The sequence below is a fragment of the Pseudophryne corroboree genome, chromosome 1, assembly GCF_028390025.1.
Source record: "Pseudophryne corroboree isolate aPseCor3 chromosome 1, aPseCor3.hap2, whole genome shotgun sequence".
Classification (NCBI taxonomy): Eukaryota; Metazoa; Chordata; class Amphibia; order Anura; family Myobatrachidae; genus Pseudophryne; species Pseudophryne corroboree.
The window spans coordinates 385297939-385313789 of record NC_086444.1 but is presented as its reverse complement, the minus strand read 5'-3'; the positions used below and the strand labels follow the sequence as shown (position 1 = coordinate 385313789).

The window sequence follows — 15851 nt, the reverse complement described above, 5'->3', positions numbered from 1 at the left end:
AATGAAGCCCCTTGCGGACTCGGTGGCGAGCCATAGGTTGTATTCACACTCTATGGGTGTCGTGGACACCCACGAGTGGGAATAGTAACTGCAAGTCGGCATGCCGACTATCGGGATTTGCAGGGTTGCGGGATGTAGCCGTCGGTATTGTGACCACCGGTCTCCTGAACGGCGGTCACATAACTACATCCAAATGTAGCTTACATTATGACTCCCCATTACCACCCAGTTATGCCCCTTTAATTGTAGGTTCCAAGGGTGTAACTACCATCGGTGCAGTTGCTATGGGCCCACAGCCAGGAAGGGGGGGGGGGGGGGGGCTATGCTCCTGGTAGATGCCACTACGTTACATAAGACTCTGCATTGCCATCAGTGTGCGCTCAGGTCCAGAGTATGCCTACTGATAAAACATAACATGCAAGATACACTCCACAAAATGGACGTGCATCTGCATCAGCCCCATAGAGAAAAAGCCCTATTGCTTTTCTTGTGGTGGAGATCCCACTCTTCCCACAATCCACTCTTCTATATGTCAGGTCCTTCTGTTTCATGTCATTGTATGCTTTTTCTTTATATCATGACCCCTCATTGTACAATGCTGTGCACCAGTGGTTCTCAAACTCGGTCCTCAGGACCCCACACAGTGCATGTTTTGCAGGAAACCCAGCAAGTACACAGGTGTATTAATTACTCACTGACACATTATAAAAGACCCACAGGTGGAGCTAATTATTTCACTTGTGATTCTGTGAGGACACCTGCAAAACATGCACCGTGTGGGGTCCTGAGGACCGAGTTTGAGAACCTGTGCTGTGCACTTATAAATAAAAGATAATAATATTAATGGCACCGTTGCTATTTCTGCTCATTAAATTACATAAAACCATTATTAAACAGCTGTGCCACACAGATCTTTTTTTAAATGGAGTTACAATGTCACCAGCACTCGGCATTAGCTGCATTGTTAAAGGGACCAGCTGCCTGGCAATAGAAAAACACTATATGACAGTGCCTCTTCCTACCAGTACAAATCAGAATATACTGTACCTAGCACTGTAGAAATATGAGGTGTGAGCACAAATTTTGTGCAAAAACTGTCCTGGTAAGGGCAAGCACTGCCAACAACCTGCATTTATATTGCCATGTAATACAAAAAAAGCATGAGGCCAATCATGAACATATAGCTTTCTATTCTGCTTGCTAACAGTACATAATGCCATCCTGGTATCTGTGCGATCAGCCTTCAAAGGGTTATTTAACCTCTGAACTAGGGAGTTGAGTGCCAGGGCCGATTCCGGGGCTTCTTGCGCCCCGGGCGGCATTAGGGGGCGTGGCTTTATACAGGCGTGGTCAGTTACGCCCCCTGTACTGTAGTAGGATGTGCGGTGCGCGATGACGTCATCGCGCACCGCACAGCAAAGGTCCACTTCACGAAGGAAAACTAGACGCTAAGCGTCTAGTTCCCTTCGTGGAGAGGACCTTTGCTGTGCGGTGCGCGATGACGTCAACGCGCACCACACATCATTACAGTTAAGGTCCTCTCCAGGAAGGGAAACTAGATGTGTAGCGTCTAGTTTCCCTTCACAGCGGGCAGCCCACGAAGGGAAACTAGATGCGTAGTGTCTAGTTTCCCTTCACAGCAGACAGCGGGGGGCACCACAGCAGCAGCGGATCTTGCCATGGTGCGGCGCCCTCCGGATGGCGCCGGCGCCCTCCAGAAGGCGGCGCCCCGGGCAAAAGTCCTGCTTGCCCGTGGCAAGATCCGCTACTGTTGAGTGCACAGTATTTTAACTTATGTACAGTACTGTATGATGCATAGACGTGAATGTAAAAACATGCGGAGGTTGGATTGCAAGCGTAAACGTTTTGATTAAAAATGTCAACCAATGCCTCATATTTAGCAATGTAAATATAGGTGGTAAATCCAAGTTGATCGCAGCAGGAAATTTTTTAGCAGTTGGGCAAAACCATGTGCACTGCAGGGGGGGCAGATATAACATTTGCAGAGAGAGTTAGATTTGGTGGGTTATTTTATTTCTGTGCAGGGTAAATACTGGCTGCTTTATTTTTACACTGCAAATTAGATTGCAGATTGAACACACCACACCCAAATCTAACTCTCTCTGCACATGTTATATCTGCCTCCCCTGCAGTGCACATGGTTTTGCCCAATTGCTAACAGAATTCCTGCTGCAATCAACTTGGAATTACCCCCATACTGAGATTAGTACTGGTAAGGGCCAATGCTTACAACAAATATTTACAAGAGCCAACATTCATTTATACATGACAGGCATTACTGCAAGCCCCTGAACGGGATGTAGTCAAAAGGTAGACAATCACCTTATTGATATCACATGTCGACATTCTGGGAAAGTCGACAAGTGGAATGTTGACATTGACAGAATGTCAACAATAGGGTTAGGTTTTGGCTGCGAGGTGGGGGGGGTTAGGTTTGGGAACAAGATGGACGGTTATGGGTAGGGATTAGGGTTAGGGATATCAAAGAAATACCTGAATGCCAGAGGAGTTAACATGTCAGTATTTCAACACTGTTTACGTGATGAATGTCGACACAGTGAACAACGGCATTGTGACCGTCGACATTTCGTACCCAACCCCCCACTGAACTGCACAAAAGAATATTATTCATTTAGAAAAATGTCTTCTCACCTGTGTCCATTTCCAAGTCCCCTATATGCTTTGGATTGATCTTGTAGGCGATTTAGGCTCTGAGCTACAGATAAATACTGCTCATAATATTTTATTGCTTCTTCATAATCACCAAGTGCATCATAACAATCCCCCAGGTTTCCGTAGGCTCGGCCTCTGTCTAGTATCGAGTCATTTCCGCTTAACTGCTGTAACATTGCTAACTGTTGTTCAAAATAGCCAATAGCCTCCTCCATGACATTCATGTTCATTTTGGTGATTCCCATATTGCCATATACCTGAGCTTCTATTGCAGGGTCTTTAAGCTTCTGCCCCAGCTCAAGTTGTTCCTCATAGCACTTAAATGCCATGGTGTACTTCTCAAGGGACATATATACTGCAGCAAGGTGACCGTGAGCTCTACATTCTCCCGATAACTCATTTAATTCTTGAAACACCTCAAGCTCTTGTGTATGATATCCCAAAGCTTTGTCATATTTTTGTATCATTCTGTAAGCACTACCTAAAGCAGCATATGCGCTGGCCTCTAGCCGTCTGTCTTTGACTTGATGGGCTAAACTCAACTGCTGCTCGTAAAACTTTATTGCACCATTTATATCTTTCTTAGCAACAAAAATATCACCAAGGTTCCCAAGAGCACGGAACTTTGCTTGAGAATTATTCAAAGACTGTGCCAAAGACAAAAGGTATTTCTGGCAATCTTCTGCTTTATTATAGTTCATTAATGCCTTAAATGCAAGGCCCAAATTGCAATATGCCTTGGCCTGGCTTAGTTTGTCATGGAGATCCTTTGCTAGCGCTAGATCCTGTTCATAATATTTTACAGCTTCCTGGTAATTCCCGAGGCAATAATGGGCATAACCAAGATTGTGGCACACTTTGCCTTCTCCTTCCATGTCCTGCAGGTCAGGCGATAGTCTCAAATACTGTTCATAGAAGGGTACGGCCTGCATGTATTCACCCCGAGAGCAATGGAAATTTCCAAGATTGCCAAGCGCTCGAGCTTCACTTTGAATGTCTCTTAGTTCTCGAGCAATATTTAGATGGTTTTGGTAGTGCTGCAAAGCTCTGTCATGAGCACCTAAAGCCTGATAGGCCACCGCTAAATTCCCATGAGTGGACGCTTGAGAGGCTCTGTCATTAACCTCCATAGAAATCTGAAGTTCTTGTCGATGGTATTTGACAGCTTGGTCGTACATCCCAAGGGCATTGTAAGCATTTCCCATGTTTCCATATGCCCTACCCTGGGCCGCATAATCATTCAATTCCTGGGCAATCGAAAGGTGAGTTTTATGTAATTTTAGTGCAGTATCAAATTCTCCTTTCATCTGATGAATTATCCCTGCAATGCAAAGTTACAAAACACTGATATTAATTTACTATATTTAATTACAAATGAAATCATTTGTGACATCGTTTTTATATGCAAGAAAAATGTGTCAATGATTCTTTTATGGTTCCCTTGAAACACATTCTGAGAGAACCATTTGTCTTACTCTGCCCTATTTCATCAAGATGTTTAGATTTTTTTACACTTTGATTCAATATATATATCATATTCACGCATTTTATTTATTAACATGCTGATGCTCTAGTGACTCTACACAGTACCGTCTCTCCTGAAGGAACCACAGCTGCACTAACAATATGAAAGGTACATTAGAAAAGGTTTACAATAGCATATTTTTATAATTAATATGAGTGGATAATGGTCAGATGTAATTCCATGATATTAATATCCATGAATGATCTTTGGGTCACTTATACTGCAATTTATTTACTGCTTTTAAATACATGGAAAAATATGCTAACTTTTTATATGAAGAGCTGTTCCCTATTGGCAAGACTTGCGGTAATAAGGCCCCCAACCAGTGTTGGACTGGGGCATGAAGGACCCACCAGGGAAATGCAGTGATAGGGGGCCATACTTAGGGGTGTGGCCAGCCACCACAGAGGTTTGGCTAACAATTAGAAACGGCATGTTCTAGGACCCATGATAAATATATATAGTAAATACTGCTATTGCATACAGGAAAATGTTCCAAATTAGTAATGCCCTTATACACATTATACCACACAATAGTAATACCCTTTTTTACATAATACCACAGAGTAATGCCCCTTACACATGCGCCAAACATTGGTAATGCCCTTAAACACATAATGCCACAAAGTAATGCCCTTTATACATATGCCACACATTACTACACAACCACGCCACACCATCCACTCACCCCCTGCACAGCGCTCACCTGGCCAAGACTCTGCAGATATTGAAGCTTGGGCTAGCTGCAGGAAGTTAGTCAGTGTAGGTTCAGCCTGCCAAACTCCGCAAAGGCTCATAGGAGGAGGAGCTCCTGGGGCTGGGCATGCACAGCAGTCCTTCTCAGGGACCAGTGGACAATTTTTGTTAATGGCCGCCACTGCCCCTGCTCCCCGACCTAAATGCTGCCAGCTCAGCTGTATGAACTGCTGCCTGATCTGAGCTGAACTGAACTGGGAGCTTCGATCGTGGTAGGCAGCCAGAGCCGCCGGGTCCAATCACCTGTCAGATGCAGCACAATATGCTGTTGTCCACTGTCAAGCTGATCCAGCCCTAGGCTTGGAAGACATGCCCCTGGACATTTCAAGTTTGAGTACTTTTACCTACTGTCTTGGCATGGCCGTGATTAAGGGAGTGGTGACAGGGGCAGCTATCCTTGGGCCCCACACACTAGGGCCCCCCACATATTACATACCTCCCAGTTGTCCCAATGTCCTAACTGCGGGCTGAAGTGACCCATGGGCGGGGAAGTTGGGAAGGATGCTCTGAGTCTGACACCACTATTTTGCATTGCAGACTCCAGGAGAGGCTGGGGGCTGTCCAGCAGCTCTGGGAGTGCTGGACAAGCCCCCAACATGACGAAAATGGGGGGGTGGAACTCAGGCTCTACATTACGCTGGAGGCCATGCCCCCTTGTCGCCAAGCCAACCCCCCATACTCAGGCGCACTGTCTCACTGCAAAAGTGGGGCCCCCCACAACCTTGGATGCCCCCACCTGCCTTAATTTACCACTATATCTTGGTATCCCTACTGCAAAGTTTAGACACTTTTTCATACAGTCATCAAAACCATGCACGTACCCTAATTCCAGTATTATACTGTAATACTGTAAATATCATGATTTGGTTAATTAGCAAATGTAAAGTGACAGTATAGTAAGTATAGTAAGCGCTGAATACTTTTACATTGTATTGTCAGGTGCGCTTTACTTATAACGTGAGAATATTAACCCGTAAACACTATGCACTATTTACAATGCGCATGTTTAGTTAAAAAATAACCCTGCTTATGCACGTGTGAAAGGGCTCTCATTTCTCATTTAATATTAATTTTGCCCTACATGTAAAACACTGGGATCCTGATAATATGACGCTGAAAACAGGGACACCAGTCAGGCAGAAAGTTTTTAGTATAAATGCCAAACTATGCTTGTGTATGCATGTCAAGTGCAAAGAAATGTTTAATATCAATCCCTAGTAATCCAAATCTGCCAGATTTCTGAATTTTATAAATAAATTAGCATTATGCATTAAAACATTTCCATGGGCAAAACATAAGTGTTTTAGGAAAACATAAGAACTGTTTCAAAGCTAGATATTTAATTTAATAAGCTCTGAAAACCAAATCTGATTAGAACTCCGGTTTGGCTATGCTAATATGGAAATATTAGGAATCAGAACATTGTAGGTGCAGATATATGGTGGCAGAACACTAGAGAGCACAGTACGCTACCAACAAAACAATCCACTGCCCAAAGTTACTGCAGGCCTCTTTCACATATGTAGTGATAAATAAACACTGATAAATCAACATTGTTACCTATTATTTATCATGTTAACATCAATTTTCCGATATTATGAAAAGAGACAATAATGGCTTTAGATGTACAGTTATAATTACATTATAGATTTATTCATCAAAAAATTAAAAAGTGGATTTTTCTGCACCCCAATTGTGTCAGCGCACTCTTCTATTAATGTGTTTCTAGTGTCTCGGCACCTGTGATTATTTAATACACCGTATACAAGGTCAGATGTAAGAATATCAGATTATGCTTTAAAGGAATTTAACGCCATTTCGATTTGAGATAATCCTCCCTCTCACATGGGAAATGTTTAATTAGAAATAAATTAAAAACAGTTACAAGAAATATAGATAAGTAGGAACACTAATTATACAATGTTAATTAATCTTCCATGGTATTTTGCTGAATTTCATGAATTTTTACAACAAATGATCTTATGATGATAATATGTTGTTTTGGTAGTCTTATCAATTCTCAGTAGTTTTATACACATTATTTATTTAAATATGAAACATTTGGTGTGCTGTTATTGTGAAATGACTGATGTTACATATTCTAGCAACCTCTATACAATACAGTGATTTCTGGTGACCTCTACACAATACAGATAGCATCTTAGTGGGCAATATACAATGCAATGGTCATTTTAATGACTAGAGATGCTGACTATTTTTAACTGGTCAGAAACATAATACTGGGATGCGGTCAAAATACCAGCAATTGGGATCCCAGCAATCAGAAGACTGACAGTGGGATCCTGATGCTCAGAACCCCAACATATCCCAGAGGAAAGTAGAGGGGTTAGTAGGGTTAGGCACTAGGACATGGGTCTGCAACCTGCTGCTCTCCAGCTGCTGTGGAACTACACATCCCAGCATGCCCTGCTTCAGTTTTAGCATGCCATAATAGCAAATCTTTGCAGGGCATGCTGGGATGTTTAGTTCCACAGCAGCTGGGGAGCCGCAGGTTGCAGACCCATGCACTACGGGAACAGTTAGGGTTAGGCTGCGGGGGCGCTGGTGGTTAGGGTTAGGATGTGGTTGAGGGGCTAAGGGTTAGGATGCGGGAAGGTTAGGGTTAGGCTGTGGGAGGGGGAGGTTAGGGTTAGGCTGTGGGAGGGGAAGGTTAGGGTTAGGCTGTGGGAGGGGGAGGTTAGGGTTAGGCTGCAGGAGGGGTGGGCTATGAGTAGGGTAGGGATAAGGAGTAGGGTAAAAATACTTAAAGTGATGTTGTCGGAATTCTGGCAGTCAGGATTCCGCTGTCGGTCTTTTGACTGTCGGGATCCCCACTGCTGGTGTTTCGTACCCAACCCTTAATAATAAGTCACTGCTTTGAAGGCTACAAGCATGTTCATGGCACAATCATTAATTGAGTCTCATTCAAGTATATAGTAGAGATGTGCACAGACACTCAGGAGAGGTTTAGTTTTGGCATAACCACCCTCAAGTGTTTTAGTTCGGTTTCAGTTTTGGCTTTGGATTGCTTTAAAATTGATAAAAACAGCTAAAACCACACAAATTTTTGGCCGGTTGTTCCTATGGTATTATTAACATCAATAATGTTAATTTCTAGTAATTTTCAGTGTGAAATGGTACCTTAACTCATGAGGGTGGGACTTACATGCCTTTAAAGACATGCAAAATTTGTTTTTTAGATCTGAGATCTGACACCAAAGTGACCCGAGCTGGGTCTCAGTTTGACTTGAAACCCAAAATTTTGTGTGTGTTTGGTTTTCACCAACAACGAAAATATCATCTTTAAAATATAGTTAAATAAAAATGTATGTTCCCATTCTCAACATGTGTCCAAGATTCACCATTTGAAATAATAATAATAATAATAATAATAATAATAATACAGGTTGAGTATCCCATATCCAAATATTCCGAAATACGGAATATTCCGAAATACGGACTTTTTTGAGTGAGAGTGAGATAGTGAAACCTTTGTTTTTTGATGGCTCAATGTACACAAACTTTGTTTAATACACAAAGTTACTAAAAATATTGTATTAAATGACCTTCAGGCTTTGTGTATAAGGTGTATATGAAACATAAATGAATTGTGTGAATGTACACACACTTTGTTTAATGCACAAAGTTATAAATGCATCCTGTGCTTAGCTTTAGGTCCCATCACCATGATATCTCATTGTGGTATGCAATTATTCCAAAATACGGAAAAATCCGATATCCAAAATACCTCTGGTCCCAAATATTTTGGATAAGGGAGACTCAACTCAACCTGTAATAATAATTTGTATTAAAATTAAGTTATACAGGTTTATTCTACTGCTTTTTTATACCATATTCACTTAGGTCCACCATTAAAACATGCATCAATATAAGACTGACGATGTTTAAGCAGGTTTTGCTTGAATATGTGAAAAGTGATATACAGTACCCACATATGAATTAGCTTGACTTTGGTCAAACAGCCTCAACAGCGGTCAAACCAATTGAGCCTGATCAACTTTCTAAATTGTAATACAGTTATATTTACAGTAATTGTTACAAAAAGAAATTGCGGTCAATGTTTGAATTTACAAATTGATTTGATTAACCAGTTCAGTAAGTAATACATGATAAGTTGTAGCTTCTCTGCTAGTGACTGATATGCAATAGAGATAACTCTGGTGACACACAAACAATACAGATGACATCTCATTGACAAATATACAATAGAGCGTGCATTTTATTGATTGGTATTTAATATAGAGAGGTTTTAGTGTCAAATATACAACATATAGGGGGGAATTCAATTACCACAATCCTGTTTTCGAGACAAATCCCCTAATTACAGCAGTTTTTTCCAGGATAATTCAATTACCCCCTAATTTTTTAACATGCCTGTTTTTGCGCCAAAAGCACAGGGTCCCAGATCCAAGTGTTATCGCGATCCCCACCATGAAGAAATAGCAGTTATCGGGGATTTTGTTTTAGTGCCATTCACCAGTTTATGACTGGTGAATGGCAGGCACTATCCACAATTCACTTAACATAATATAGCATATCAATCTACTAAGATCTAGTAATATGGGTGAGACATGAGACACATAACTTGTGCAAAACCAACACAGAGGATGACATGTTAGGAATCACTCCGATGGGGGGAGAAAAAGGTAAGCGCAATAAACTAATATCGGAACAGTATTTTGTTTTCTAGAGGATGCTGAGGAAAGGCTCAGATTTCTTACAATGTTGTCTGAACATGTCTGTAGCCAAACATTTCATAAATGTCACCCAGCGCATGCAAGCACTCATCTTTCCCTTGCTCTTTATTCTTGCTTTATAGAGGCAGTAGATCAATGTGTCATTTAGGTCACATGACAATTTGTATAGATTTTAAACAGCGAATTAAACAGAGCACAAAAAGGGTTATTATGGCAATAATATATTTGAAAGAAATGATTGGTATGGTTTAAAACTTTAAGTTGCCATTTTCTCTGCAGCTGGCGGATATATAATACTGCAATCATCATACAATAAGACTAGCTGTAGAAAATGGCACTGAAGAATTTTAGATCAATAAACCGTGTACAGAAAAAGCTGTTTGGAATATCACACAATTATCTTTATTTCCAATTAGAGGTTCAACTTCTTCTCTGCTATGTCTATAATAAAGCCTCCACTTAGTGTACCTAACCTTCGTCTTGCATTCCGTTTTATGGTTTTCCCTTTGTACTTGATGGTAAATACCTCTTTATCTAGAAGATCTTTTTTACTGCTCACTATGCTTGTCCAGTGCAAGTTTCATGTCACTTAAATTGGCTATTAAAAGCATTCATTAGCGATTAAAGCTGCAGTAACCCCCTTCCCTGAGCTTGAAGATTAATTGTGGCGATCTGACCTTAGCAGTGACCATCACCTCAGTATGTTACAGACAAACCTTTGAAACAATAACAAGAAACAAAATAGCTGCTTTTGTAAGTCAATATATTGCAGCAAAGCTATGATTCTTCTCTGATTCAATTAGAACACAGCCAGGGAAATCCAATATATTTATATTGAATTCAGCGTTGGTTTCTGAATTACAAATATACCTATCATTTTTTCTGTACATAAAATCACCACATTCTAAACACGTATTTGTGTATATAGTGAACACTTGCAGAAGTTCTTCAAATACATGTAACATTCTAGATGATACTTTTTTTACTCATTAAAATACTTTTTGTATTTTTACTATTAATGAATGAATTGAGTGTGTCCTTTACATACAAATTAGACAAATTGAAAGAGTGTTTTATGTGGACATTAAACAGTTGCTTGAGAGTTTAGGGTAGGTAATGTGCAATCGGGTGTAGTATGGCTGACCGGCGGTCTCCTGACCGCCGGTCAGCTTACCGACGCCGGGATCCCGGCAGCATACCGACGCCGGGATCCCGGCGGTGAGGGGCGAGTGCAGCAAGCCCCTTGCGGGCTCGGTGGCGACCTGTGGTCGCCACGGGTTCTATTCCCACTCTATGGGTGTCGTGGACACCCACGAGTGGAAATAGTCCCTATTGGTCGGCATGCCGACCATCAGGAAAGTGAGCCGTCGGGCTCGTGGAGGAGGTCATGTGACTGTCGGTCAGCTGACCGGCGGTCACATGAATACCACCCGTGCAATCATACAATATATTCTAGCAGTGGGTGAATTACTCTGTTTTGTCTTTCCTTAGCAGTCCAACAATTCTGTTTCTGCTGAAAACAGTTGCTTGTTTCTTACTGTCAAATTTATGTGGCAGTCCATCTCATATACAATGTTTTTGAGTGAGTAAAAAACAAAAACCTGCATACTGAGTATGCTATATCAGGTTTGAGCATTTTTATTTTTATTTTTTACAATTTACACCTCACTTAAGAAGGTAGCGCAGACTGGATCATTACACGAAATTGTATTTGTTTTTCTTATATTTACATGTAATAGAGGGGTTATTGTGGAAAAGTGAGAAACTGTAAAACTCATTTAAACTGGATAGTAGCCGCTGGGGATTGTCTGAGGACTTGGCAGCAGGGTATACCTACCCATTTATCATTTCCAAAGGTATGAACAGATAAAGCTAAGATGGACTCAGGCGCCTATCTACAATATACTAAGGCTAGCTTCACATTTTACAGCATTTGGAGGAGTGGGGAAGTAAAAGGCCTGTTTACAGTGTTGTATTGGCCTTATTGTTCAACAATACATGAATGGTGAAAACAATTATTGCATGCAACTATACTATTTTGTTGATTTATCTATATCTAGCTGCAAAATACTAATTTGCTTCAAACAAGGATAGTGATAAATTGCACCGTGATAAAGTACCAACCAATCAGCTCCTAACTGTCATTTTTCAAACACAGCCTGTAACATGACCGTCAGGAGCCGATCGGTTGGTACTTTATCACCATGCAGTTTATCACTCTCCAAGGCTTGATATATCTGGGCAAGTATTTGTACTTTTCTGGTCACATTAGAGAAAAACCGCATCTGTGTATGAATGGGTTGGGTACGGGATCCCGACAGCCAGGATGCCATTGGTCAAAATACCACCAGCGGCATCCCGACTGTCAAAACCCCGGCACATTTTTGTAAGTATTGTAACCCCCTAATTGTCGGAGAAGTGATATCTGAAGCTTTAGAGAATTTCTAAACAGCAGTCTAAGTTAAACTTGCCAAAATGAACAAAAACTGATTTTTTAATAGGATATATTACTTAATAATTAGGCCCCTTAGATTTTTACTAAACCTATTTTTAATTCTTAGTATAGTTTAACGAACAGTTGTTACTGTCTGAGCCATTGGAATTGTCTGTTTGTGATCTATTACATATATATTTAGAGGAGATGTTCAGAGCAGCAATACTATGCTGAGCAACTGCATATCTGCTGGACGACTTACATCTACAATACATTACATTTGCAGCAGGTTTTACCGGTTCCAAGATTTCTTTGGCTCATGCTTATGGTTAGTCTGAAACTTCCTCTATTTCAACATATTGTCCTTTGTCACATGAGACTAGACATGGCAGAGACTCAAAAGCTCTCTTAAAAAACAATTTCTTCACAACAAAAAAACAAAACACTTACATAAAGCACCAGCACTCTTTCTATTATTTGATATTTGCATCTACAACAAAACTACACATTGTTTAACTATAATGCACTAATGAGCAGCAGATACGCACTCAGAATTTTGGAGGACCTTCTGTAAATAGGTACCAGATATGTTTAACATAGACACGTGTGGAACATCTAATGAGAACAGCTTTCAGTGCATAGTCTGTCGCCAAGTACACCAGCTGTTTATTAACCATCTCTGCTTTTATGCAAACCCCAATACATATCTCCCTACATTTCAAAATTGGTCCTACCCTTAATCTATCACAATTAAGCACAAACACGCCTCCTTTTTGGCAGGCCATGCCTCCTCTTAAGCCCTGAAAATATGGACAGTCCTGCCAAAATCGAAAGTTGTGGAGAGAATGTGGCATTATGCCAATATACAGTAGACAAAGGCATGTATCTCAACAGATTTTCTTTCTAGCAAACTTCCTTAGGACTTGTAGACAAGAGAATGGAAAAACAAAACCCTGTGGAAAGTGTAGATAAAACATTTTTCTATTCTCCCAGGTAACAGTTTGCATTAATGCATACTAAATAAAAAGTTTTTGATATCTTAATCATAAATACAATTATCAGAGTGCACCATTACCAATAAACCACAGTTCTTTTCTCTTTTTTAACTATACCTACTTTCCTGGAATGTCTGGGAGACTCCCAAATTTCGTTAGACACCCTTTCCACATCTTGTCCACTTCAAGTAGGTGGAACGAAGGGGGCAGGGACATAGCCACTACTTTGTGGGCCCCATAGCAACATTTTCAAGGGGCTCCCATCCCAGTGCTTCTAGAGAGACATTTCTCTGCAGCAGTTGTTAATTTTATGCCCTATAATAGTGCTCTAGTACATTTTATGTACCATAGTAGAGCCTTATTTAATGTTATACCCCATAGTAGTGCCCTAGTTTCTTTTATGAATCATAGTAGTGCTTACGTTCACCCTATGCCACATTTCAGAGATACACATTATACCACACAGTACCCCTCAATTCATATTGATATACAGTATAGTGCTCCCCGCTCTTGTTGTGCCTCATTACAGTGCCCCGGTTCATATTATACGACATTAAAATGCCCTCCAGTTCATTTTATACCACACTACAATGAGCAAGTCCAGGGGCATACCTAGATATATTGCAAGCCCCAAGGAAAATGTTTGAATGCACCCCTATGTACCACCCAATGGCGAAACATGTATATAACACATGTAACTTTGACAGGGAAGGTGGCCCCTCTCAGCTCTGGGCCCCATAGCAGCTGCACTCCCTGCACCTATGGTAGCTACGCCCTTGGAGGGTAGTGATAATGTGATTCGCTGAGAACTGTGTCACTGCTGACCCCCTTGCTGCTGCAAAATGCACTGGGTATTGAATGCAGGGCGGGGCTTGCCATTCCTACCCCGGCATTGACCTTAGGACCTACCCTTTCAGAATCTCCTGTAGGAGAGTGTCACAAAGCCATTAATGATGCTACATTGTACATAAGTAGGGAAATAGCTGGATGGTTAAGAACAAGCAGAAAAATAACTACAGTAAGTAGAACTACATAATATCATCAAACCATGCATATGATGTGACCTGAACAGTGCTGCCATACACATGTGACTTGATGACCTATGCTATAAATACAGCCTTGCTCACCCTCACCATCACTCATATCCAGTAATGAGGATATGCCACAATGCCTAGAGTCCAAATTATCTAATTAAAACTGTATTTCATTGTGTTTTCAGTGTCTGAAAATCAATTTGGGGAAGTACTGGATCTAAGCCAGATTCGTCCATTTGTTTCAGAACATTGGACTGTGGCGAGTATGATATCTGTTTGCCTTTTGAAATATACAAATGAAAAAACAAAACAAAAAAAAAAACATTATACAAACATAAATGTACAAATATTAGAAATGGCTGTGTTTGCAGTCTACAGTGGTAGTAAAAGTCAGAGGTATATGTTCTACTACATTTTACAGCCTATTTGTCAGCATTTTAGGTTGCTTCTTGCAAATGATCTTGCTATGATAAAAAAACATAATTTTCCTACTCTTACTGATGTCTAAACACCTAACCAGAAAAATAAACTGATATATTAGAATGTAAGGAATAATCTGGTTTTATGAACAGTTGCTGCTGTGGTTTTGTAGGTCTAAAACACTGCTGGAATGAAGCATTTAAACAAGATTGCACAGATGGAAAATTAAATCATCTGCCTGTTTGAACAAATCAATGAAGATTATCAGTGTTCAGGAGTACGTGGCTCATGAAAAAGAGGTCGATTATACAGCTGGCAAGAAATGTGTCTGTAGCAACCTCTGTGGCAAATCCTTCAGTCATGGAAATCTCCATCTAAAAGAGAATTAACTTATCTCCATATTTGAAAATAATTTGTTACGAAGCGCTTTGTTAACAAACCCAAATACATTTCTGCATGATACATTTTTCTTATTTCTTCTACAAAGATACATATTTAAATATATTGAATATATAAGGTGGAGTCTACATGAGTTGTGGTTGCTGACCAGTACAAAACGTGGAAGAAAATGAAGAAGTTTAGCTAGGTACTTAGAGGATTAAATTGTATTTGAGGATTACTTCGATAGCAAGAACAGGGTTAGACCTGTACACTGGGATAAAGTACAAAGGTTAAGAGATCTGGGACTCTATTTATCAAACGCTATCAAAGTGTTACTGCCATCTCAAGGTGGCAATAGAAGAAGAAAATCAATGAAAAAAGGTTTAGTATTTACTTAAAACCTTTTTTCAATTGAGAATTATTAGTAAAACATTTTAATATTTTTTTTATAGTTTTATCAATTTTTTTTTTTTTTTTTGCTTCCTGGGCTTTCAGTTCCACTGCACAGGCAGCCTCAGGAGATACAAGGAAAAGTCTGGGTTAAAAGGTACCAGCTTGGAATTAATGCGCAGGGAGATCCATTCAGTCCCCATGTTGGAGGTTATTCAGAGTTGTTAGTAAACCAAAAAGCACACTAATGGGCAAAACCATGTTGCATTGTAGGTGGGGCAGATGTAACGTTAAAGAGAGAGAGTTAGATTTGGGTGTGGTGTGTTCAAACTGAAATCTAAATTGCAGTGTAAAAATAAAGCAGCCAGTATTTACCCTGCACAGAGATAATATATCCCACACAACTCTAACTCTCTCTGCACGTTACATCTGCCCCACCTGCAGTGCAACATAGTTTTGTCCAATTGCTAACTATTTTGGTTTGCTAACAACTCTAAATAACCC

At 40.4% G+C, this 15851-nt stretch overlaps 1 protein-coding gene across 4 annotated transcripts in view; it reads right to left on the bottom strand.

Annotated features, from left to right (window-relative positions):
- The window catches only part of TTC28 (tetratricopeptide repeat domain 28), a 935607-nt gene that overhangs the window by 236706 nt on the left and 683050 nt on the right, over positions 1-15851 (bottom strand). For all 4 annotated transcript variants that reach the window (XM_063913174.1, XM_063913173.1, XM_063913175.1 and 1 more), the window contains one exon: positions 2674-4015. In XM_063913174.1, coding sequence (XP_063769244.1) covers positions 2674-4015 — 1342 coding nt within the window. The remainder of the gene's footprint in view (positions 1-2673; positions 4016-15851) is intronic.